Source organism: Coloeus monedula (genome assembly GCF_965178545.1).
Source record: "Coloeus monedula genome assembly, chromosome: 10".
Taxonomy (NCBI): domain Eukaryota; kingdom Metazoa; phylum Chordata; class Aves; order Passeriformes; family Corvidae; genus Coloeus; species Coloeus monedula.
In genome coordinates this window covers 24,698,803-24,725,464 of record NC_138790.1, presented here as the reverse complement: position 1 = coordinate 24,725,464, position 26,662 = coordinate 24,698,803, and the positions used below count along the sequence as shown (strand labels likewise).

The window sequence follows — 26,662 nt, the reverse complement described above, 5'->3', positions numbered from 1 at the left end:
TTTATCAACACTTATGACAATGAGCAAATTTGCAAGGGATAACATTTTTCTGCTGAAAGTAAATGCAAATAAGTGCTCATTTCTCTGGGGGAGCTTTGAGGTTTGCCCACATGAGGAGCTGTGGCTAATTGCGATGAGCCGTGGCTCAGCAGTGAAAACACGTCCTTTGATTGTGTGGCTGGAGATGTCAGCTGCTCCCACAGCTGGGGAGCAGACAAGGTCGGAGATGATGAGAGCAGGCGATGTTTCAGCATCACAATCAATTTGTAGCAGCAGCAGGATGGTCCTTTGTGCTGCCACGCTGCTCTCGGGGCTTGGTTACAGGCCCAACCCAGGCAATGATGCTCCTTCCTTCCCTTTGTCCACTCTTCTCATCCCTCCTTCCTTCCCTTTGTCCACTCTGTTGTTCCTCACAACACCCAGACTCCATCCCCAGCTCAGTGTATCCAGCACCAGCTGCTTTTCTGGGATGGCTTTTCCACATGAGTAGAAAGAAAGGTGGATTTCTCCTCCACCCACATTATTTGATGGCAAACCACTCCAGACCTGAAAGCCTGCTCTTCATGACTTTCTGTTCTGTTTGGCTTTTAGTGTGACCAAAATATTTCCCTTGACCCTTCTTGAATCAGGCCTGATCTGGTCCAAGCTGTATTTGCCACATGAACATCAAACTTCATGGCATAAATGAGCAGTTATTTAAACTCAAATTTACACCTTCTCACCAGTCCTACTTACCCTGAGTATTTGTCAGTATTCTGGCACCTGCAAACCTTTTTTCTCTCCTAAACTGTAATGAAATTTGCATTTTTTCAAAGCTATGCTGCTTTCAAATGAAACCTACTTTTGGCACGAGCTTTAAACTGCTTTAATAAAACCACCAGCTGAAGTGTTGAACACCAGCTAAAAAACAGGAGTAAAAGCACATAAAACAGCCCAAAAGGAAAAAAAAAATCTGCAGCTTGTTACAACTCCTGATTTTACACACAACTTAAAACAGCCTGGAGATCCAGTATGGACATTTTTGTGAGGATGAAAACTTCCTTTTGGGATTGCCTTATCTGTAGCCTTTGTTGTTTTATGACCTTCTGGGTGAAGTGAAACTCTACAGGCTCATAAAAAGGAAAGGTCATTAAATGTTGATGACCTTGTCTTAGTGGGAGAACTCCTGGGCTGGAACTGAGCCAGAGGAACTGGTTTGTCCAGCTGGGCTGGGATCTGGTGATGGAGCTACTGATGGTGAACCCGAGCAGGAAGAGGAGCAGCCAAAGGGAACGTGGAGTTCCAAACTCTGTTTTAAAGCACACAGTTCATGCCAGGAGGGCTGGAATGGGCACAGCTCCTTGGGACACAGCATTTCCAGAGGGTTTATGGGATGAGGGACAAAAGCATGGCCACAGGACCAGCAGGGATGAGGAATGTGGGTGAGGAGTCTCTGTGGGGCATAGAGCGGGGGGTGCAGTAGGGCCCAAAGGCTTAAACTTTTGAGAATTTACTGAATATTGCAGTGAAAAATTGGAGCAAGAGGCATGTGACTTTCTGTGCATAATTAGAGCAGCTGCTGCCCTTAAATTAGGTTTGGGAAGTCTCCTTCCAAGGGCAGAGATTCAAAGCAGGAGGAGCACATGAGCATTTTGTTCCATTTCCCAGATCTGTCAGTGTTTCTGTGCTGTGCTCTGAGGGAAGAGCAAGCCCTGAACCTTGAGACCCAAGAAAAATTAGTGCCAGGTACCTCTGGATTGCCTTTCCTAGAATGGTTTGGGTCAGAAGGAACCTTAAAGCCCATCTCATCCCACCTTCCACTAGACCAGGATGTTCCAAACCCTGTCCAACCTGGCTTTGGACACTTGCAGGGATGGATCCCCAAACCTGGCTGATCTCACACCACAATCCAGCTCATTTCTGAGCAGATCAACGTGTCCAAAGGCTCCTGGGGCTGGGGAAAGGTGGAGTTTCACTTCAGTGCAGGCAATACCTGTGTGCTGAAGGAGACAGAAAACCCCACATGGAGAGGGGCAGGGCTAAAGAATCCTGAGAAGAAGAAAAAATTGAGAAGTGCCAGATCCAGTGCACGGGGAATGCTGCCATGAGCATGGGACATCCCCACAGTGCCAGAACTGCTGCAGCAAACTGCAGCCACCAGCGAACACCAGCCAGCAGCAAAACACAGCAACCACATGCCAAGAGATTGTTTCAAAAGTGAAACTGCCAGAAGCCACATCGCAGTTTTAAGGCACAATTTAAACCGTAAATATTTGGGTTTCTAGCAAAAAAGGGAGGGAGGAGAAATCCTACCCAAAAGAGCTGCTGGAAGCACGACATTGGAGGCAGAGCAATCTGCTGGTTTAATTAACCCATGAGACAGAGGATATGCATTTTCCTTCTCTCACACTATTAAACACAAAAATATCCAAACTCCTGAGCTATGGAACAGAAACTGTTAAAACCCCACTGCTCCAAGACTGTTTGTTCCCCACCCACGGCAATTCCCAACATGAACACGTCCTGTGGAGGAGTCTTGAGTTCCTCAAATTCACAGGGAAAACTTCAATGACTTTCATAATCTGAAAGCATCTCACAGTCAAAATTGATTTCATTAAACCAGTGGCAGCCTGTGAGCCCAGACACGGAAACACCAATTAAAACAAAGCTGGCAAAACACATTAAAAATTAATTGACTTCTTGATTTTTATCAAAATTGAAAAAAGGCTCAATCCTACACCAAATGATACAGCCCTGAATGGCAGCAATTAAAGTTCCTCCTTCCAATTACAGCTTTTTACAGCATTTTAATCAATTTTTGTACAGCAAATGAGCATAGAGTTTAACCCTAAATCAAATCAGCATGGTGGTGTAGGGTGAAAATCATAATCCTGGAGCATGATATGCAAGAATAAAACTTAGATAAACTAAACAAAATGACAGGAATGTTCCTATAGACCATTTTTGACTTGTATTTTAGGCCACTGGAGAGGAATTCATAAGCAGGCTTGGGACTTGCCTATCAACATGACCTCACCTATGTAAATATTTATTCAAACATTTGGGCACTTTGCAGGGGATTCCAGATTAGAAACCAAAGAAAATTACTATAAAAGGAAACTGTGCCAGCAGTTTCTGTTTGAAAACTGCACAGCCTCAAAGACTTCACCTTACAACTGGGCTGTAACATCCAGAGAAGCTCAAAAGCTGTTGTTTGATTTATTCCTACCTTTTATAAAATCCCAAGCCTGGGATTAATCCCAGGTTCATCCTGAGTGGCCTTTACTCAAAAGCCTGATAGATAAATTTTCATAGCTGAGATTGCTTAAGTAGTTCAGTATCAGAGGGATGGGGTTGGAATTAGAATTAGCAGATTTCAAAAAACCCGAAAAAATGAACTAAAATTGTCAGCTTTCTCTTCTTTCAGCACAGCACAAACACCTTCTGCTATTAGGATCAGAGAGCTGGATTTTAATGCACAGCAGGTTTATTTCAACCTCTCCTCCAGGCCTCACCTAAGCATTCCCGTTTCCATAGCCTCACCCAAGGCACCTCAGGACTCTCCACCATTGTCTTCTGACCTTTCCCTTCCTTTTTGTGTCTTTCTAAGTTAATCAGTAACCAGAGACTTCTGCCAGCACTCGGTGCTGCTGATTTCAAGGTCCTGAGTCCCAAGGAGCATCAGCCACTTCCACACCATTCCCCCCTTCCCCATTCCAGCTCCCCAGCCTTTCCTACACTGGGAATAAAAATAAAAATAAAAATAAAAACGTGTATTTGACATCCTAAAACACTGCCTCAGCAGCTCCAAAACCCAATTATTCCATGCAGAAAAGCTCTTACCCACAACTACACATCATAAGGGACAAGTCTTGCCACGTCCCTGTTCAGGAGGTGGAGGGAAATAAAAAGAGACATTTTTTATGAGACAGTTACTGAGCTTTAATTTCCCACATCCGTTTATGACTGCAAACAAGCACAGGCAGGGGAAAGTCCAATCTATTACCATAATTATTTTTAAAACCTTCACCCCACAGGGTTAGGAAAAAACCAGTGATTTACAGCAGAGCCATAACTATAAAACTGCAGATGGAGCTGAGCTACTTTGCTCTTGTCTGATGCTGAGATCTCATTAAACTGCGTGCTTAAACCTTAAATATTTGAGAGTAAATGGTAGTTAAAATAGGGAATCATTCTCATTAAGCAGCCAGCCTTTCCTCTGCTCAGCTTCCCAGCTCATCATTTGTTATTTCGGCATTTGTGGAGTTTCCAGCCTGTTCAGCCCCAAAACTCTTAAGTAAAGCGAAAAGGACAAGAAAAAAAGCACTCAAACTATCTTTAAACCTTATAAAAAAGCTGATGAGAGAACAGATACTTTCTTATTTTATAAGTTAGATCACTTTGAAGGGTGATCCTTTCGCCAAAGTCATTCAGTGAGACAACAGGCAGCAACTTTTCTTTATTCTAAGTCTACTTCTTTGACCTTTACCTGCTCTGATTATTATTACCATTATCATTACTATTAGATCTCCAAGAAACTAACTTTTCATAAAAGATTGCACTACACACCATGTATCCAATTTTCTCTCTGAAACATTCTTGCCTTTAACAAGTCACTGCAGCAACAGAGCATTAATAATTATTTTTGCTTACTCCTTTCTTCTCAAGCCACCCACAAAATCCAAGGCAATGGCTGCCAACCTATCCAGGCTAAAATTGGAAGCTGGAAGAGGAAATGACGTAAGAGAAAAGTAGAATTTATGCAAAATGTTGGCGATATGAAAGCGGAACTCAGAAATCTTCATAAATTAGCAGTGCACAGTAATTGAAGCTGCTTGAATCATGCTCCTCCATCCTTCCACTTCAACAGGATATGGCAGGAAGTAATTAATGGAGACAGGCTCCTTTGCATATAGCTGGAAATAATTAATCTGGCATCTCATTTCTGGTACTGGCTGTTTGCAAAAACAAATTTTTCCCCATATAGAACAGTTTTTTTCACATGAAACCTCAGGGATCAGCAGTTCTTTATTCTTTAAACACACATAAAGAAATTTAATGGGAGCCCATATGGAAAATTTAACCTTCACAAAGGCTTTGACGTGTGTAGACGAAGTGTTTCACGGAGTCACTTATCTTTAAAAAAAATAAAAATAAAATAAGACATACAAAACCCCAATTCAAATAGAGACTTAAAATGTAGTATTATGTACTAGGGATTAAATAAGGGCGTAAATTTTTATTTCTGCTCCCTCTTTTTCTACTCAAAATTACAACACCTGCTTAGAATAAAACCTGTTCTTCATTATTTCTTTTTTTCTTTTTTCTTGCTGTATGCACAGCACACATTTCATGTTCTTCTGATCAGTGTTATGTAAAATTTAAAGCTTGAAACTAATTAGGTCCTCAACTTGTTTTTGTAGGAGTAAAGGCCATGAAGAACACTTAGGATTCCATAATGAATAGCAGATGTGAGATGCATACATTTATAAAGCACTAAATTTAGAAAGATTTGAGGAGAGATCTGCTGAACCTTTCAAAATTAAAAACCTCCTTGTACTTTGCCACTGAACCCATCAGAACAAGTTCGGAGGAAGCAGAATACAAGAGGCCGATGAGTTTTCCACAGATCCCACATTAATGCATCCTGTGGATGGAATTTCAAGATCCACAACAAAGCAGGCAATATCTGCAGGGCACATTAGCTAAATGACAACATTCTCTGTGTTTGTTGGGGGTTATTTAATACCCTCAGCTTGCAATCTCGTGTGGGGAAAGATACAAAATTAATGAAAGCAATCAGATCCCCCCACTTCCATCCGTAACCACCTCGGAATACTCTGTTTCAAAACACCACTCAGATACTTCCCCAATTGTTTGGGCTGCTCGGTTCCCACAAGGAAACTCGGTTTACACAAAGGCAGAGCCCCGGCACCTTCCCTCCCAGACACAAAAGAGCCAGATGTCCCCAGTAAACTGCTCAGGGCTCGTATTCCTCCGGGAAAAGCTGGGAACCACTTTGGGACACATCAGCATTTCCACCTGCGTTCCTCGACTGCCCGGGGACAGCGAACTGGCCGGAGAATGCCAGGAGGAGTTGGCACAGCTGTGCCCCTACTGAAATCGGGCAGAAAAACCCAAGACAGGGTTCAGGCACCACCAGCATTTTTTTATGAAGCCGATAATTCTCAACATCCAAAGAGTTTGCATTAATTTAAAGGGGGCAAAACGTTTAATGCTGTGTGGAGAGCCCGAGTCCCTTCCCAACGCTGGCAGTGGTTTCCTGATCCCGAGCCCATGGCCTGGCTTTTCCAGGCGGCCCTTCCAGGTTTAGCAGCGCAGCAGCTGCCACCCCTGTGCCCTGTGAATGTCTGGTCACTGCCAGGGCTTTACTAGGAAGGACTTTGACTCTTTGATCTGGGGGAGCAGCTGGAGGAACAGCCAGGCTCTCCCGCTGCCTCCCCTCTCACGCAAAAAATTCCCAACATTTCTCTCCATCATCCCGTCAGGTTCTCTCATGCCCAGCAAAAAGCCTGCTGGAGCTAATTTGCCACACAAGGACAAATTCCTTGTCCTTTCCCACAGTTACGAAACGTGTGCCTTGTGCCACACAAAAAGCTGTGTGGCAGCACCACATCCTAAAGGCAGAGGAAGCTGCAGCTTTCACATTTGTCATCTGCAATCCACGAAACACCCCAGCGAGCTGGAATCGCCACACAGCACAACCTGAAGGAGATCACCCTGCCTGGGAAAGCGGAGAGGTTAAACACCACCAAGTGTCACAATGACAGTTTTGCTGGATTTCCACTAGGGAAGGGACAAGCACGACAGCGCAGTTGTAATGACATAAACTCCACACAATTCCCAAACACGATGCTCATGCTCAGCTCGCTCACTGGAGAGGGAATTACTGCGAGGCACATTTTACACACACACACTTTAAGAGCCTTCAGGACCACTCCTGTTTAACCTCTGTCGATGAGCCCAGCTCTGTCACGGGGGAGAAGCCAGCCCGGTGCCAAAATCACATCACACCACACTTGGCTGTAACAAAAGATGACTCCGGGGAGTTTGTGCCCATCATCGTTATTCCACGCACGTCAGAGCCACCTCCAACAGCTTTTCCTGCAATTAAACCTTTACTACTGCAAAGGGCAAAGGGGGTATAAACACATTTATGCCGTGGTGAGCGTGGAAGGGGTAACGAGGGATAAAGGGAAGGCAGGATTACACAGCCCTTTTTCAGAGACATCCAAAAAGCAAGGAAATCCCCCTCCCCACAATGTACAAGACAACCACACAAACCTGGTGGGTGAGAACACATCCATGCCTTGCCCTGGACCATCCTCCCTCCCGCACCCCCCTTTTTTTGTTGTTGTTGTATTATTTTTTTTTTCCAGCTGAGCACTTGCCTCTCCTCCGTGCCCATCAAATATCCCGAAGATGGAGGGGTGAGTCTTGTTCACCAGGTCAGTGATTACTTCGAACCTGTCCTCCATGTGATCCCTCCGGCCTTGGATGGAGTAGACAGCCACGTTGTGGCTCTTGAACTCCCAGGTCTTGGAGAACTCAGCGTCCAGCACGTCTAAACCCCCGAGCCTGTCATTCTGCATGATCTCGGCCACCTTGCCCTTCACCATCTTCACCGCATCCCTGCTGGACTTAACAATGGTTTTCACCTCATCCGTGTGGAAGAAATAACTCCACAGGGCCAGGCTGATGCACAGCAAGAACAGGGTCTCCGGTCTAAGCAAGAAGTAACGCATGATCCGACCCAGCAGAGACAGCAAAGTCATTGTATCCTCTATCATTTATTATCGCGACCGTGTCTCCCCACACCATGCAGCGGGGCGGCTCCGAGCCCGGGGCCGCTCAGTGCATGCTCGGCCGGCCGGGCAGCGCCGAGCCCCGCGCTCCGCTCCCTCCGGCTCCGCTCCCGCTGCTCCCGCGGGCTCCGCGCTCCGGGCGGCCCCTCCGCCGCGCCCCGTCCCTGCCGTGGGGGCGCGGGCCCGCCGATGGATGCGCGGAGCCCTCCGCCGCCGGATGCCTCCTGAACGCCGCTCGGCGCCGCAGCTCGGGCCGGGAGGTGGCTGGCAGGGCCGCCCGCGGTACCTGCTTCCCGTGTCCCCCGCGCCCGGCGCCGGCCCGCCCTCCTTCCCCCGGGCGGAGCGTCCCGGCCACCGCCCCCGCCCCGCCCGGCCCCGCCGCCAGACTACAAATCCCGGCAGCCCCCGCGGGAGCGCGCCGGCGCCTAGCGGAGTGCGCGGCACGCTGGGAGTTGTAGTCCCGGGAGCGGCCGGGAAAGGATGCTGGGAGGAGGAGGAGGAGAAACGGCAAGAAAAGGAAAAAAATTATTTAATCAAAGTGTGTTCCATCCCTGAAAGTGTCAAAAGCCGAGTTGGAGCCACCTGGGATAGTGGAAAGTGTCCCTGCCCATAGGACGAGATGCTCCTTAAGCTCCCTTCCAACATAAACCATTCTGGGGTTCTTCTAAAGGATGAACTTGACTCACATATTCCCCAATTCCCTTCACAAGCTCGTTGTGACAACGGAAACAAAGCAGGAATTTGTCAGTTATTAAACCGAGAGTAGAGTTTTGTTGAAGAAAAGAAAAAGAAAGCATCTATCATCTTTCTCTGACCCATTTCTGTAAATTGTCATTTTCCTGCAACTGATAAGCACTGAAAATCACGAGCTATGAGTATGTGAGCAGAAGTTTGCTGGAATACAAACAATTTAATGTCGTGCCCGAGCTGTTTGCTGCCGGCTGTGCGGTAGAAAACTCACAGAATCAACCTCAGAGAGTGACAGAACTGACACAAGAGTCAAACACCTCAGAGTGGGGTTGAAAATGAGTTAGCAGACCACAAAACCTGGCTGAAATTCTGAGTGAAAGACAATAAACTTCAGGTATGAGCATTCCAAGTTTTCCAGCAGCTCCCGCTCCCTCTGGACTTTTGTTACTGTAGAAGTCACACATAAACTCTTTGTTTTGCCCCTTCTTTCAAAGATCAGCTGAAATAAATGACACAACCCCAAGCTTGGTTAACCCAGAGTGGATAAATTCAGCCTTTCTGTGTTCCCTTCTTACACCCAGCTCCAAGAAATAGGAAAGTTCATGACAAATATTAAATGTAACAATGGAACTGCTTTAAATCTTAGAGGTACATGACACTCTGTTAGTATTTTATCCAAAGTTTTACATTTCAGGCCTAGAAAAACTCTCACCTTTACCTTCCCCTCTGTCACGATGTGCTTGAGTTGAGCCATGGATTTTTTACCCAAAAGGCCAAAATCTGCACCTGTGAGTTGGGGAATGAGGTACCAGCACAGGCATTGCAGCACCTGTAGCTAATGAGGCTGATTAATTAACTTAATTAAACATACTTAATCAATACTCCAGGAAAACTAAGGCTGAGTGTCATAAAAAGAGGCTGAAATAAGAAGCACCAATGAAATAATACTTTTGATACTGCAGAAATGTGTTGCTAATAATTCTAATATTATTGTTATTAATGCTATCTCTATGATGGCTTTTGAAATTCTGTTAATCTTACACTTAATGAACGATAAAATAAAGGTAAAACATGGAGAGTGCTGCTCACTCCCACCAACCAATTCATTATTTATTTGTCATTTTACTGCAACATAAATGGGTCCCTGTCAGGGAGCCGGGACTCCTGTGGAAGTTGTGTCTCACTGTTGGCAATTTGGGTTCAGATTATGGAATTATGAAGGGAAATGAAGTGGTTCCAGGCCACAGAGCACACAAATCACTTCCAGCCTCTCCTTCAGCTGCTGAGGGCTGGTATCCCACAGTTCTCCCCAAAATCCAGGCCCCCACGTGGGCTGAATGCCCCAGAAGCAGAGGATGCTCCATATGGAGCAATCCATGAGCACAGGGATGAGTTTTCCATTAAATTCCAGGTATTTGATCCTGCAGGAGAGAGTGAGCTGGTTCCAGGAGTACCTGGGCTCTGAGAGCAGGGTCTGCAAAGCTCTGGAACTGCAGACAACCTGAAATTTCCCTTCGGAAGGGGTTGGAACAGCGGGAAATCCTCATCCTGCTGGAGAACTGCGGTAGGGAAGCCACTGGCATCGGGATAGGGCCACCCTGGGAACACTCGGCCCTTGGACTGGAGCTGCCACTGTTAAATGTGAGTTAGGCAGGGGTTAAGAACAAGTTCTGCACCAGTTAAGTGCAAAATTCAAAGGTTATTGAGCCAGCCCAGTGGCTCGAGCCAACAAATGCAAATCCAGGGCTCATCCTGCACTCCATGGCTGAGCCCTGGCACTCCAGCAGCTCTTCCCAGGGGAGAAGCAGAACTTCGGGATCTTTTAAACACTGGAAATCAGCAGTAAAACGTCATCAATATTCGGGCTATCGGCTGCTATTTAATGTTGGTTTTGCTGGGGGGCGACCCCAGGCTTTTGTTCACTTGTGAAAGGAATGAAAAGCGGTTTCTGAGGCAGGTTTGTGAATAAACTGGATAATTATCCACTTGGAAAACTGGGACGAAGCATTCCTTGCTCAACAGCTCCTCCTCCTGCTCGCACGTAGCATGAAGCCATCGGGGCATCATTTGTTTCCACGTTTTGGCTGCTGCAAACGTGAATGCATTTGTTTAGTGCTGTAACACACAGGAACTGTGGATTATAAGCACAATAAACTTGGAAATTATTTTGGGTCCAGGAGAAAAAAAACCCAGCATTCAGCTTTTCTAGGCAATTTTTTTTTGTGGCAGCCAGAATTAAAACAGAGAGTGAGATTTTGGGAAAGCTCTCACTATTTGCCAGTCTGAACAATAGCAACATTTTTATCGTTGTTTCCTGCTTGTATTGAACGAACCCCAGTGGTTTTGATTGGAAGAAGCCTCATTTTGTGAATGTACTTACAAGGATAACTTAAATACAAATAACAACAGTGAAAAACTTTAATTTCCTGTGGTTGCAAAGTGAATTTCCCATTCTTGCACCCGGGGGATGAACAGTGAGGACACAACACTGATGGGCCACGAGCTGGGCAAATTCATTACAAGAAACATTTAATTTGATGGAAATTTCTTTGTAAAAATACTACCAAAATCTCTGGGATACCTGTTCTGTGATGCTAAAACTTGGAGGATGTTTCTGTTGTTGTTTGCTGAATTCTGCTGCCCAGTTAAAAAGTTTTCCCAGGATTTTCAGGTTCAAGCACTTTTATTGGCATAAATCAGATGTGCACAGTAATTTGGCTCATTGCTGGTTAGTCCTGTGAAGCAAATTATTAAAATTAAAGAAAACTCTTAAAATCAAAGCAAAATATTGCCCAAAACCTGCAGGGCCACCTCCCTTTCCTTCTGCTGAGATGTAAATTCAGAATAGAAAAATCACTGCTAATAATAACAACTATAAAAGCGGAGTTTTTCATGTCAGGGCTGCAATGCAGTAAAATAATCTTGTGCTTCTCTTTCCAGAAAGAAACAGATTTTAGGATATTCGGGGTGGCACAGGCAGAACTCTCCAGAGGAGTAACTTGGTGGCAGTATCAGAAACTGGTTGGTATTTGAATAACAGCTAAATAAGGATGAGTTGTCCTGACAGTGGTTTCCATCTCAGTTGATATAAACAGCATTCCCAATGTTGTTCCCAGGATTTTATCTTGCAGCAGATGCCAAGAATTGCAGGTAAATTTTGCCTCCTTGCTGCTGAACTCCTGAGAAACTCAGGAGAAACTCATCCCAGCAATTCTGCTCCTTTTGCATCTCCCCTGAAGAGGAACGTTTGCAGATGTGGAATGCAAACAGCAATTTTCCACACAGGTTGCTCCTTTCTCTTCTCCAGGATTCTCAATCCCGGGACATCTTCATGTGTAAAATCTGATTTTCATTGATTTCCAGGCACCTGGCCTCGGTGTCAATGGGAATGAGAGGCCCAGGGAGATTTCTGACTCGTGTTTTAACAACATCTTTTATTTAAACCCAAAGTTCTGCTGTGGGATGGCATGCACCAAACCACAGCAGTGAAATTAGTATATATAAATTATATATCAATTATGAATAAATTATATATATAGGAACACATGCTGGATATACTGGGAAGGTGAAATACCTGCAGGTGCCTGGGGTGGAAATCCCACACCCGCCTTTCTCTTGGTAGGGAATATAATTCCTGATTATAAGTATGGAATTTGGTGTCAGTTATACCTGAAATGAATGTTATTTTAAGAAAACAAGAATCTATCTCATTGCCCAAGTAACCTAAGGGGTGTTGTTTTTTACCTTTTATGTGTTCTTTCTTTTAATATCAGAGCCAAACTACCAGGTGAGACAATCAAGGAAAGATGCCAATATTAATTTCACGGAAAAATTTAACCAGGGATGTATTTCAGAAGGAAATTCTGGTGTTTATCAATTTACAGAGCCTCAAATTGCCACGATTCTGGAATTACAAGAAAAATTTGGCCACTGAAATCACTGAGAGTCTTTGCTTGGTGGGAGCACGAGCCCCAAAATATTGATTTGGAGTCCACCTCTCCAGGGCATGACACACTTTGGGAGAGAGAGATTATTCCAAACAGATATTCCCTGTCATTTTCCAGAGATGAACTCACTGGGAATTGGGAAATGACTGAGATGCCACCAGAAGCACCCAGCAGATAAAGCTGAAGACGCTCCTGAGGGCCAGAGCTGCTCTCTGAAATGATCTTTGATTTAAGCAGCAGCATCACCACAGAGTGCAGATGCTTGGGAATGTTTGTAAAGCACTCACTGGTGAATTAATGCCTCACAAACTTCCCACTTTTCCAGAGAACTCCAGGACATGCAAGGAAAATATAAATAGAAGCTCAGCAATCCGGAATCACTTTGCAAACTGGCAGAGTTCTTATGAAACCTTCCTCAGATCTGGGCACAAATTGATAAAAAGCAGCAACAAAGCAATCTTAATTTTCTTCTTCATTAATTTTTACTCTGTTTAGCAGCTGTTTCGTGTCTGTGGTGCAGACTATTTCATTTGCATTAAGCAAAAGGCTGCAAAATTGATTTCCACATTTGGATGCCTCACATTTTCACTCTGAGGCACTTTTGGATGCAGAACATGACAGGCTGCGTTCGGGATTAAATCCTCAGGCCAGGCTTGTCCCAAAGCTGAGGTGAGAGGGGAGTTGAGGTTACAGGTGTCTTTTTTGGTGACTTCTCTAAAATTAAAATTAGTTGTGCCCTCAGCTGACTGTGCCGTGTAAAATCCACGCTCCACTCAGTGCCTTGACTGTTCCAGAGGTTCATTCCAGCCCTGACGCCTTCCCTTGACCAAATTCTGAATAAAACCTAAAAAATTCAAGCCTTCCAAGAGGCAAGATCGAGATAAGTCAGCTCTGGGCTGATTTAGATTTCCTCGGGCAAGGCAGATGAATGGGTTTTGTGACTCCCTGAGTGGCACAGAGCTGGCAGCCCGTGCTCCCTTTGTCTCTGGGAATATGGGATGGATTCTCCCACTGCTTCATTTCCATAGGCAGCCTCAGGACATGCTCCCGTTCCTCAGTTCCAAAGGCTCACGTCTTTATCACCGGATTTTGGTGATGGAGATAAAGAAATATTCAAATAAGGGCAGTGAAAGGATTTTTTAATGGAGGGTTTTTTACAACTTGCCCCGTTTTTAAAATGGTGGTGTTTGTATTCAGGCCCAGTGCTTGAAATTTGCTCCAATAGGGGCTGTCAGTAAGTAAGAAATAAATAAAGATGATGAAGCATTCCCACCTCTAGGGCTGAAATGGGAGATGTTTTTTGGAAGTGATGGGGAAAGGAGGAGATTTCCTCTAATGAGCTGGCACAGAAAACCGAAGGGGCACTGCTGATGTCCACTGGATGCAGCCAGAACCTCCCTCCCACAGCCATAACCTTCTTCAAAAAGCAAAGAATACAAAAGCACAGAAAGAAATACAAAAGGAATTTTAAAAAAATATCAGGAATCAACAGTTTGGGACACTCAGAGAAGACTGAAACCCGTCCAGTGTCAGGGGACAGGGATGAGCTGCTCAGAGATGTTTGTGCTCTGCTGAATCCTGCCCAAGGTTTGGGTTCATCAGAAGGGAATGCAGGAAGGAGAGGGATAATTCCCATTTACAGCTCCCACTGCAGGGTGTTTGAAGTGCTGTCTGTGCTTCTCAAGTGTCTGCAGTCACAAACACATTTCTTTTTGTTTGCTCTCCGGCTTCTCCCGGGCAATATGTTGGGTGTGATGGGAATGGCGTGGTTTGGCCCAGAATAGCTGCCTGGGCTGGAGCCTTCAGCTGTCAGAACTGTCTCTCCTCCTCCCCACTCGGTGAAATCTCCATCCACAGCACCATCTGCTTCCCCAGGATGCAGATTTGCCGCATTGGAGCCGTGTTTTAATGGGGGAAATTGTCTGACTGCGATTTAATTTAATGACTCTGATTGAATTCCACCCCCCCCTCCAATTCCCACATCACTCCTGGGTCTCCTGAGGCACCAGAAGCTGACACCAGATGTGGGAATGAGTTTCAGACATCTGTGGGCTTCCCTACTGCTGCTTCCAGCTCCTTCCTGCACGTGCCTGTGGAAAAAGCTGGTGGGAGCAAGATGATCCTAAATCCACTTTTCCTCCCTGCAAGCCCCGGTGTTTTCAGCATTCCCAGCTCCCCAAATGCGCCGCGTTCCCAGGGTCTGTTTGGGAAGGGGGCAGTGACTGGCAGCTGCCTTTGGCTGGTGGAAAGGGAGCAAAACAAAGGAGGAGCAGGCGCGTGGAAGGGCTGGGATGTAATTCCATGGATCCCTCTGTGGGAGGCTGTTTATCTGATGGATGAAGGGCTTTATTTATAGCTCATGACTCCTCCAAAAACATTGTCCTCTGCTGACCTTTCTGCTCAAATTGGAAGTCAGGAGAGCAGCGCTGCCAAGTAAATGAAACAACTTTAAAATACTTGAAAAAAAAAAGCTTCTTGTTGTGTTCTAGTCCCCTGTTAACTGCTGGGTCTCCTGATTTTTTGCCTTATTATCAATCCTGGTCACTGTGGAGAGCTGGGATTCTCCAGAACAACCAGGAAACCTGGGATACAGAGAGAAAATCACCACAAGTTCACTTCATAAGGGACTTGAGGACACATAACCAGCAACTTGATCAGCTGCTTACAGCACCAGCTCCTCATCCAGGGCTCTGGCTCCCAGCAGCACATTCCCAATCCGTTAGTAATGCTCCACAAGTAAGGAGCAGGGATTTGCACTTTCCCTGGCTCACATAATTAGTCATTGCTTCCTAAAAAGCCACGGAAAGCAGGAACCAGGCTCTTTCTCCCCTCCGGATCCTGCTCCTGCTGAGTGTCAAACTCAGTCCCGCGTCTGGGCTCGGCTCAGAGCACTGAGGGGTTTGCACCACAGGGGATCCTGCCCTGGCTCAGATCCCATCCCTGCTCTCCCAAATACCTCCCAACAGCTGGGATAAGCAGGTTTGGCAGTGGGGAAAGGCTGGAGCTGCCCCGGGACGTGGTTAATTCCTCTCACTCTCTGGGGCTGCAGCTGTGTTGTACAATGGGCTCAGCACCTGGCAGTGCCTCAGGAATCCAAGTGTGTCCCATCCCATTCCCTGTCCCCAAGCTGAGGAGACTCTGCAAGATGGAGACACTGGAGATGCTCAGGAGTCTTGTGTGCTGTTGCCACAGGAGTCAGGAAGGAAAGCTCTGCAGTGAATGGGATGTGCTGCTGTTCGCTGCAGGGACGATCCAGGATTTCCCGGTGTCCCGAGGAGGGGAAGGCTCTGCTTCCATTCCATTCTCTGGATTCCCCTTGTGCCCCTGGTTCCTCCCATCCCTGGCTGGTGCTGGGGTGGTTTGGGGAGTCCAGGAGCTGACCTGCTACAAAAAATGGCACTGACCACTGTCTCCTGTGTCACCAGGAGTGGCAGCACAAAGCAGCACAGCTCTTCCTCGATGGACTCTCATAAAACCCCAGAATGGTTTGGGTTGGAAGAAGCTTAAAATCCATCCAGTGCCACCCCTGCCATGGGCAGGGACACCTCCCACTGTCCCAGGCTGCTCCCAGCCCCAATGTCCAGCCTGGCCTTGGGCATTGCCAGGGATCCAGGGGCAGCCACAGCTGCTCTGGGAAATTTGAGCCAGGCCCTCCCCAGGCTCCCAGGGAAGGATTTTTCCTACTTTAACTTTTGAGCATAAGAAATGTGCCTCAGGACAGACAGCTCAACTGAGCAGAAACACCTTAATGAGAGAATTAATCCTGGGCTTTGGAAGCAAAACCAGAGAACGGCATGCACATAAAGCAGCTTCTCCTTTCTGCTCCTTGCTGTAATGGGAAAAGTAAAGTATTCAAGAAATAATTTCCCAGCTTGGCTGAGCGTTAAGGAACAGCACTTTCTGTGTAACAAATACGCGGTGCTGTGGATTTGTAACGGAACAGGAGGTGGCTGAGGCACTTAGATGAGAGGAGCTGGGCCAGCAGCCAAAATTTGGGTTCTGCTGGTTGTGTTCCCAACCAGGAGCAACAGGAATTAATTTCTGACTTGGTGTATGTGAGGACAGAAAAGCAAAACACAGCAGCATGTGCAGGATCTGGGGGCTGGCTGCAGTCACCCATCTTTCTTCGATTGTTTTTCTTTATCTGGTCTGTCTAGAGCTGAAAATTAGTAGGAATCTTGAGTCACAGAAGTCTTTGGAAGTGGAGGGAGATGGATTTGCAGCCTGAGAAGAAAGACCCCACTCCTCCAGTGCCTTTTCAAGTGTTCCCTTCAGCAGGAGCTGCTTCAATCACACACTGAACAGCGGAACCACAGGGAAAAACCTGAATGCCCAAAAATTCTGTGCCTCTAATGGTTATTCCATATTATTTGTAAGACTTTAAGGTATTTTCCTTGATCTCCCCATGTTTCTGTCCAAAACTAGCAGTGACAAGCACTTTCAAGAGCATCTGCAAGGCTGAGGTGGAGGGAGAAGGTGAAATGCAAGGGACGGAGCTGCAGCAGTGGCAGTGAATGTTGCCTTGTGTGACCTACAGCTCTGAGCCACCACAAAAACTTCCCTCACAGCCAGTTCTAAGTCAAAAGTTGGGAAGATGTGAGGAAGTTCAAGCCTCTTTGTCCAGGGAATTTGATGGTAGCTCATAAAGGCCTCTGACCTCAATAAAATGGGTCCTTAAATGTCTGAGAAGTCTCACAGTGACAAATATCAAGGCAGGAGGGGCATTTAAAAAAAGCCAGTCAGACAGAAGAACTTCTCTGAAGGAGCAAGAAACCCTCATTTTAAGTGAGAATAGATTTGAAACTCTGACTAAGTTATATTGGGGTGAAACAATGCATATTTGAAAGTTGCCATTTCTCAGCCTGCTCCATTACTTCCTTAAGGTTCACTTATTCCTTATTCCTCTCTGGTACCAAGAGACATTTAATGAAGTCCTGGAGCTTCAAATGCCTTTCTGCAAATAGCCAAGTTCTGCTGAACAATCTAAAATGGAAGGGTTTTTAACTGGGACCCTGCTCTGGAAATATTTCAGCCCAGAAATTGTCCCGCTGCCCTTCAGCCTCCTACACAATTCTCCTGGATTTACCTTGGGAATGTGGGGAATCAGTGGGGCTGGTTGGAAAGGATGTGGAATTTTTATAGCCCAGTGCATAAATAAGAAAATGGGAAAATCCCATTTAATAATTCTTTCCACACTCCTGCATCACTGTTCAAGGCTAGTTCTTCTCACAGGATATATTTTGACAGTACTTTGCTCAATTATTTAATCACATTAATAGCTGTGTGTTTAAAGCATAAATAGTGTCATTTCCCCCTTGAACTGTCTTTTGGTGTGTTTAACTCTTCAAAAGCTCTGAAAGAACACGGTGTAAAGGTGTGACTCGCTTGGATTTTTCCTCAGTGCCACAATTTCAGAGGCTGCAATTCTCTGCTTTCTCACTGTTCCCACATAACTCCTTAACCCCACTCTGTCTCCTGACAGCCTCAAGATTTCATTTTAAAATAGGCCTGGGATTGTTCTTTAATTTAAATCTTTAGAACTATTTCAAGAGGGTGTTGAAGATTCAAAGTTGCTATAAATACTTGCTTCAGGAATCACTTACATTGGTTTTAGGGTTTTCATAAAAACCAAAATTTTCACTGAAACATTTGAAAATGATAACACCTTTTTTTTTTTTTTTTTTTTGGTGGAAAACTCTTTCTTGGCCATCCTTTAAATAAAAATCATTTGCAAGGACACCAAGATCATTTAATCTCATCTAAATCTTGGCCTGATACATGAATCTGTGGCAGGATCTTGGCTAAAAGGACTCTTTGGTGTACTCAGAGCTCTCCTTTTCTCCAGTAAACTAAGATTATTTTGATAAATATCCTTCCCTGTGAGGTTGGACTCTGAATATGAAGACAGGCAGAGGAGGATTTCCACAGCTAAGTAGAAATGAGACAAATTATGGATACTTTTGCCCTTTTTTTGTCAAAATGGGCTTTGTTTCCTCTCCCCATCAAACAATATTTCATAGACGTCCTCCAGGGTTACACCTGGCATAAGGAAAATGTGGCTGAGAGGATTTAATTTATCTTGAAAATAAGATCCAGTAGGTCACTCTGACAGGAGAGCCAGCCAGGGAGGAATGTTTGATATAAAAATTTATGGAACACGAAATGGGCTTTAATAGCAACTTTGTAAAGTCTTGGAAAAATCAGTCTCTGTGGAGTGGTACAACCCTGTTTTTACAGGGCTTTGATAGGTGGCAAGGCCATAAAAGTGTTGTGTGTGAGGGAAGAATTAAAAATGGAATTGAACGTGGTTCATAAATCCCTGAGGATCCAAAAGCTCCGCTCTGGGTAGGAATTCCTGCTGGGAAAGGATTCCCTGGGAGGGTTCCACTGGAAAGGTTGGCAGTAAATAAACTCTGGCACCTGCAAATCTCTGCTGTGTTTTTGGCCTGAGGTGGGGTTTACCCCTGACCTGAAGTTATCCAGCACTTGATCATTAGGGCTGTGTTTCCCAGGAATTCTCCACCTCTTGTTTGTGGTTCAATGAGTCTGTGAGCTCACATTTAGATTTAGGTGGAGTGGCAATACCTCATTTTTTTTTTTCCAGGAGTGAAAATGTCCTCGTTTCTGATCAGATGAGGAGATGGGATGAAAGCCTTTTTAAAATTCTGAAAGGAATCACTCTTTTTAGGCCAGTCTGATATTAATCATAAAGATGGATATGTACAAAAGAAGATATTTTTACATCTACACTAAAATTCTGAAAATTCCACAGTGACAAATGGCTCTTAATAAGAGGAGGATATAAAGGGGGAGAAAGCAAAGAGAAATGTTAAAAATGAGGCCTCGTGGCAGCTCTGAGGGGGCTGAGGCAGAACAAAGATTAAAACTCCAGAATTCCAGCTCTTATTAATTTATTTACCAAATAAGTGCATCATATTTAACAAGAAATCCACTTTTTAGGTGTGTGGAGAGAAACCACTCCCCTGTGGGAGTGCTCGATTCCACTGAAAATAAATCTACACAACAGAAACCTCTGTTTTGCAAAGTGTGAAATAGTTTCCAGAAGACAGCAATAAAACCTGGGAAACTTCACACAAAGCAGTATTTTATGGAAATACTGCTAAAGCTGACGAGGAAAAATGTCACCCCAGAAGAAATACCCATTATTTCACTGAAAAGAAATTCCTGTTTCTTACAGGAGAGAGAAATTCCCATTCCTTTCTCTGGACCACAGTCCCAGAAAAACTAGGACATGTGTAAAGGAAATATCTAAATAAAGAGGATTCATATCCAGGGACAGGTCTGAGCCTCTGTCAAAATAATGTGAATAAAGCAGCAGCAGCCCTGATTATGTTGGCAGGGCGGAAATGCAGAAGATTTGTTTTCTACGAGAGAACACATCAAGGTTAAGAAAAATCTGCCTCAAATTCTCCTTCTCAATGAATCAATTTTGTCACTCAGAAATAAAATAAAGGTGGATCCATTTTTCTGAGAGGCGTTGCTGCCAAGTGTGGCCGGAGCTGACTGAAAAAAGCTGAAGGTTCCAAATTTGTGGGGCCTGGAGATCGATAAATGTAAAATAGTTCAGCAAAAGATGTATTTCTATGTATTTTAGCCTCCCCCATGGGCTGATTCCTCAGTGGAAGAGAAACTTCTGGCATCCTTTCCATTGTTTTATATCATCCACACCCCATTTTCCCTCCAGAGCTCCGTGGAATTTTCTTCTTCCTCAGAGTTATAAAGCACCAGGGATCGAAACGGAATTTTAGAAGTGTGGGGATACAGGAAAATTTAGTTTAAATAGGATTAGGAATCGTTTCACTTTGATGACAGTGACAAAGACTTTTTGGAAGCAAGTTTAAGACATGATGTGGCCACTTTGGCCCTCAGCAGGGAGGCTGAGGGGCCTTAAAAATCACTGAGCTCATCCTCTCATCCTGAATACTTTCCTAAAAAGCCCAAATTTTCATTCCCTGCCTTTCCTCCTAAAACCCAGCTCCCTGGACCTCACCCCACGCTGATTTATCTTCCAGAGGCATCTCCTGCACAGCCCAGGTGGATCCCCAGCTCCTGCCCCATGTTTGTTGACACTCTGGGAGAGGGAACCAAGCACACCCCAATTATCCTTTTGATGCTCCCATCCCTGCTGGAATGTTCTTTTGCATATTCCAGGCCCGGTGCACCATTCCCTGTGGTTTCAGGAGGAGCTGGAGGAAGGTTTCCTGCTGCAATGATTTAGAGTTACCTGCTGCTCTCTGAAGAGCCCTTTCAGTCTTTGTTGCAGCTGGGCTGAGTTTTGTGGAGGCTTTGGGATTCCCTCAGTGCTGGGGCTGGAATGAGCTGAATCTTCCTGGAGAAGGGATGAAGCATTTCTGGGGAGTGTTTATTCCCACTCTTCACAACTTCCGAGCTGAATGAGGAGAGGAGAGGAGAGGAGAGGAGAGGAGAGGAGAGGAGAGGAGAGGAGAGGAGAGGAGAGGAGAGGAGAGGAGAGGAGAGGAGAGGAGAGGAGAGGAGAGGAGAGGAGAGGAGAGGAGAGGAGAGGAGAGGGAACAAGCAGCAATGGCAGCATGAGGGAATGCGATATCCCTGAGCAATGGAAAATCCCTGACTCCCATGCTGTGCCCCTTCGCTCTGCCACCGCTTCTAGCAGGGTATTCTGAAGGAATTTTCCACAGATTAATGACAGGAGGAAGAGTCTCTGGTAGTTCCTTGAATGAGTAATCTGGTTGAGAATCACAAAATACAATCCCAGACTGGTTTGGGTTGAAGGGACCTTACAGCTCATCCCCTGCCAGGGGCAGGGACAACTTCCATAGCCCAGGTTGCTCCAACCTGGCCTTGAACACTTCCAAATGTACTTTGTTTATCTTTGGAAGTCCTGTTAATAAATTCTTCCACAGCATTTGACAGAGCTGTGCTTGTTATGACTATCACGAGTTGCTGTACAGGTGTACAACTGTCATAAAAATGCAGCTATTTATTTACTAGAAGCAGACAAAATGTCTTTCTTACTGCTTCAGTCAGTTCTTGTACAATGTGTGCTGAAGGTCTGAGAGATCGCAAGGGTGGTATCAGCCCTGATTGAAAGTAAAAATACAGAATGATCCTGGAAATTAGAGAACAGCAGAACCTTGGTCTTAAGAATTCCGAGTCTAATCAGCTCCTAGTCCCGGCTCTGCCGGTCACTCATGGCTTTGTATCTGCAGCGTTCTAGGTTTTAACCTGTTTTAGGCAGCTTTTCCTTCCCAGGGAATTTGTTTTGCCCCTGAAACAGCAGCAGTTCTAAGGTGAGTGATGGGTGGCACGGGGGAAGAACCGATGGGGATAAACATTGGTGCCAGCTTAGAGAAGCCAGAGGGAGAAAGCAGAGCCCAGCTGTGCAGGAACACACGGCATCCCTGAGCTCTTCTGTTCCCAAAGGGCCCATCCTCAGCTCAGGAATTCTGCCAGGTGCTGGAAGCAGGCGCAGGGGAGCTCTGGGTTTCACAGCTGCCATAATTCCCTGGGCAGCTTTTATGGGACACGGAGTTTGTGACACACTCAGTGACACGACCTCACCTTGCCTCGAGCTGGAATGGGCTGTGCCTGATCCTCTGCGCCAGTTCCGTGCACATTCCACGCACATTCCTTGTGCAGATCACAGCTCCGTACTCTTCTTCACTTCGTTAATTACCTGTCTTGATGCAGAACTAAGGAAGCTCCTGGACTGGTCTGGCCGGGTGTGGGAAGCTGTGGGAAAGGGGGTGACTCTTGCAGGCAACAATGTCCTAATTAAACACCGGGATTTGCATTACAAACAGCAGCGCCTCAGCCCCATCGGTGGAGCCCAGATAAAAAAATCCCTTATCGAGTCCCATTCCTTATCCAGTTTCTGTGGGGTGTCCTGCAGCCCTGTTCCAGGCGGCAATCCCTCCAGACAAACCTGCTCTCTGGAGCCGGGTGTTTCACTTCCCTGGGACATTCTTTCCAAGAATTGGGCAGTTTTTCCCCTTCCCAAGGACAGGGGTGGATGTTCTGTGGGTTCCTTGTCCTCCCACTCCTCAGCAGGACCAGGAATAGGGAAGGACTTAATTTCAATTTTGACTTCTTGCAGTCTATAGGTGTGAGGCAGAGAGATTCCAGGCATTCTCAGCTTGGTTTTCTATGGAAACAAAGCTGATTTTCTTTCAATACCTCTCTCTCTCTCTCTCTGTACATCCCACACTTTTCATCCCCTTGACCAATTTCAGGGAAGCTGGGAAAAGAAATACTGATCTCAAGGGTGTAAGTTTTGTCAGAAGAGATGACCAGGAGGAGAAAAGCAGCTTTGTTACATAATCCTTGCTGGACAGCAGAGAAGCCCCACGAAACACAACCACTCTGCCTCTTATTAGACATCAGAGAATCCCATTATAAGGCATGAAATAATAGAGGGGGGAAAAAACCACTATTTCTACACATATGAAGCTCATCTGTTAAATTCTGTATAAACCCGGAGTCGCTACTTTTCCATATAAAAATCTTCACACTGAAAAGGGGAGGTTGGTGGTTTCCTTTGTAATTTGAATATTTCTGCTTTGTTTTGTTAATTTTCCCTTGCTAAGAACAATTGCTGTGCCACGGTGTCACTTTTATATGGTTGGGTTTGAATTTGCTTGGCAGGAAAGCCCAGGGAGAAGCAATAAAAGGAGATTCTGAAATCTAATTGTGTGGGGAGCACAATCAAGAGACGTGAAACAAGGGACAAAGTGCTACTGGGAGAGTCTCATTCCTGCTCTTCAGGGTAAGATCTTTGCAAAAAAATTGCTTTTTTAATGTATTTCCAGTCACCCCTCAAAAGTAGAACCTGTTTTTTTCTGCTTTTTTTTTTTTTGTCCTTGTTGCTTTTTAAAATTTTTGAATATTTTTTAGATTATTTTTTCGCTGCGTGTGAAAAAGAAGTATCGTAGAGCACATAAGATTAATTTGCTTTAAAAGGTAGGGATTTCAGGCAAATCCTGTATTCTGAGTGAAGCTGTGAAAGTTATTAATGATTCTTTATCTCCCCATGGGAAAAGCAGCAGGAGCAGCTCAGGAAGCAGGAGCAGAGGATGCCTGGGGGTTTTCCACTCCACCACCCAAGCCCTGCTTGGGAATGGATCCTGCTCATCCCACCCGCAGCACAGCTCTTTCCCAATGGATCTCAGCTGTCAGGTAAAACTTTGGGAATGCTGTTGGAGCTAAATGAACCCACACAAGTCTCACTGCTTGGTTTCAGCTGAGGGAATTTGTTGTTAAAAGTGGAGAATTACTGAAAAGACTGAAAATTTCTGTGTGGTTTTGTACTTGGGAGCGATGGAAGAATCACCTGAGTTGTCCTGGCTTTTCTGCAGATGGTTTTGGAGAGGATCAGGCAGCGTGGAGGTGCCAGCCCTGCCTTCAGCTGCCCTGGGGTTTGGTGCTGAAGGATTCAGAAGGGACTGCTCCACCTGGCAGTGAAGCTGAGGAACCTGGAGTAGGGATATTGTCCTGCCAGGAGCGTGGGCACTGTGGGGATCAAATACTGAATACACTGATTTTCACCTAAAACCACCTTGTGCCACCCCAGCCTTCCAGACTCCACTGAAATCCATGGCTGAGAAAGGCTGGTTGGAAGCAGGAACTCCTGAGGATCCTCTCTCTGAAGGACAAAGTTTGCACATGGAGCATTTTGACTGCTGCTGCCTGGGGCAGTCCTTCACCATTTCTGGATTTTCTAGGGAGTGGGGACAGTTTTTAAAGAGAAAACTTGGTTTTGTTGAAAAGCACGAGGGAGAAAACCCAAAGGGTGAGGGAGTAGGGCAGGGTTTACTCCCAGGTGAGCTCAGGCTGTGTTTGGCAAGGAAGGGAGGAAAGGTGAGGCTCAGACATTGCCTGTGGCACATCATCCCCAAACGAAGCTGATTCATATTTGGAAATGATTTGGCTGCAGGGAGATAGTTTAGAACACCATCTATTATGCAGATTCCTTCCTAATTTTCTTGCCCAATTAGATCATTAAAATGCCTCGAGCAGTTGTGGCCTGCTCTTCTTTTGCAGCTTTTCTGAGGAAAAATCACCCTCTTTTCCTTACACAAACCTTGTCCCCACATTCCCTCCACCCTGGGGTTTCTGGATGAGATCTGGGAGATGCAGAGATTGGCAGCTGTTTGAAAATGATTCTAATCAGAGGTTGCAAAAGGAGGTGGTGGCTTCACTGCAGACTTTCCTGTGCCACATTTTTGTGGCTGCTTAACTCTTGACACCGTAATTCTGCAGAGACATTAAACTGCCCCTAGTAGGAACCAAAAGCCCCACAGGGGCCGAGGTGTTTTGGGAGGTTTGAAATTAGGGAAGGCACTAATTGTAAATATTTTTTGCCTGGTGTGTTCCTCCCTGCCGCAGTCCTTGAGCTTGGGCTCAGCTCCAAGAACCGGGTGCCCGTGTCCTGCGCGTGGGGCCAGACAGAGCTGGCCCTGTTGCATAAATCAGAGTCCTGTGGCCAGAGGAGATTTCAGCAATCGAGGAGGAGGGCGGGGAGCAGAGGACACGCTCTGTAATTGAGGATCAAAGCTCCTGGTTTCTGCCTCTCCATCCACACAGGGAGCTGCTCCCCGAGCAGGGCAGCAGAGCTCTGCAGCATCCGCTTCCCGGCCGTGTTGGGGCACGTGGACAGGTGAGTTCTGCTTTGTACAAGCCCAGTTTTTCGTAGGAAAAGTCTTTCCTCAAAGTCACCTGGTGCTGCATTTGATGGGAAGAGCCTCAGGTGTAACCTGATTTAATAAAAACAGCATGTCATGGGCAGAAATGGGGTACTAATAAGGATATTGCTGAAAGTAATTAGTAATATTTCTAATGACAGAAGCATTTGTTTAGCTCACCTGTCAGGAAGAAAAGAGATGGGGAAGCTATGGAAGCAAAATGTGTCTAAAAACTTTGGGAAGTGGCTTTTTAGGATAAAAGCCCACTCTGTTTGGAGCTATGGAGTTAATTGTATGTAATTTCTGAGGGATAAATTTCTTTCCACAGGTCTTGACATCACTGGGAGTTCTTTATTTCCCAATTAAAAAGTGGGGAAATCGGAGTTTTTGGTTTGTTTCCTCTTATTTACCAAAGGACAGGAAGTGCCAATAAGTGAAATCATCCTGTTTTCCCTTTTCCTCTGCAGTTCTGTGTCCTGCTGCTGACATAATGTAACACTCAGTAACTATTAGCATTGATTTAGTCTTTAAAATAAATTTGTGTTTATTACTGATAATTTTACATTTATACAGTATATATTATATTGTATATAATATATAGTATATAGTATAGATGTATTATTATTATAATAGTTCATTCTGGCAACAGATCAATTCAATCCCTGCTGCAGAAAAAGCTGGATAATCTGGATATGGTTTCCTTTTATTGGAATTCTGTATGTGTGGTGTTCTCCACGCTCTCAGTTTGCACCTGGGACTTCCAGCAGCGACTGGAGCACGAGACATAAAATCCAGTGTGCAGTGGTAGAAATCATCCTTGTAGCAAATTCTATATCAAAATCCACAGGTGGGGAAGGAGAGAGGTTTTAAAGTGATTTTTAATTAAGCTGCTCCAACAGAGTCTTGGGTAACCCAGTGCAAGGTGAAATTCTGGCAGAGTTTGGCCCAGGGAATGGAATTGCCACAACTCTTGGATGAGAAAAGAGCTCATGAAGCCTCCTTGGTGAGGCTGGCGCAATGTAAGGTTCCCATTTCCATGCCTGCCCGTCCTTTATCCCACAGGACGCTTTGGGAAGCGGGGATGGATGTGAAGAGGAGCACCCCGAGCTACCTGTACTGGCTCTTCTGCCAGTTCGAGCTGATCACCTGCAGTTACCTGATGGAGCCCTGGGAGAAGGTGCTCTTCTACTCCTTCAACCTGGCCATGGCCGGGCTGCTGCTCTACACTGCCTATGTCTGCGTGGCTTTCCACCTCAGCTCGGCCTTCCAGCTCCTCTGGAGCTTCCTGGGAAACCCACGGGAAAATGCTCTGTCTGTGGTGAAGTAAAACCATCATCAACCTGCCTTTGGGGTGAAAGAAGTGTTTTCCTGAACGTCCCATTTTTGTCCAGGAGCAGGTACAAACTCTGCTTTCTTCTCTCTTTGTGTTCTGCTCCAACAGCAAATTATTTTGCCTAAACAGCTCCAATCAATCCCTGTTTTTACTGTTTGCTTCTTCAAGAGCTTTCAATTTTCATGACCCACTGGAATTACAGAGCTG

At 45.5% G+C, this 26,662-nt stretch overlaps 2 protein-coding genes across 2 annotated transcripts in view; one reads left to right on the top strand and one right to left on the bottom strand.

The window, feature by feature from the left end:
• PPM1L (protein phosphatase, Mg2+/Mn2+ dependent 1L) overlaps window positions 1-8,123 on the bottom strand; it is a 74,128-nt gene extending 66,005 nt beyond the window's left edge. Inside the window, exon 1 of the mRNA XM_082288173.1 lies at window positions 7,388-8,123. Coding sequence (XP_082144299.1) covers window positions 7,388-7,790 — 403 coding nt within the window. The 5' untranslated portion in view covers window positions 7,791-8,123. The remainder of the gene's footprint in view (window positions 1-7,387) is intronic.
• An 18,080-nt stretch (window positions 8,124-26,203) lies between these two features.
• On the top strand, window positions 26,204-26,449 carry LOC309576535 (serine palmitoyltransferase small subunit B-like; the record flags this gene model as incomplete). Its single annotated transcript, XM_082287918.1, has 1 exon — window positions 26,204-26,449. The coding sequence occupies one exon, from the start codon at window positions 26,204-26,206 to the stop codon at window positions 26,447-26,449; it is 246 nt and encodes an 81-aa protein (XP_082144044.1).
• Window positions 26,450-26,662: the final 213 nt, after the last annotated feature.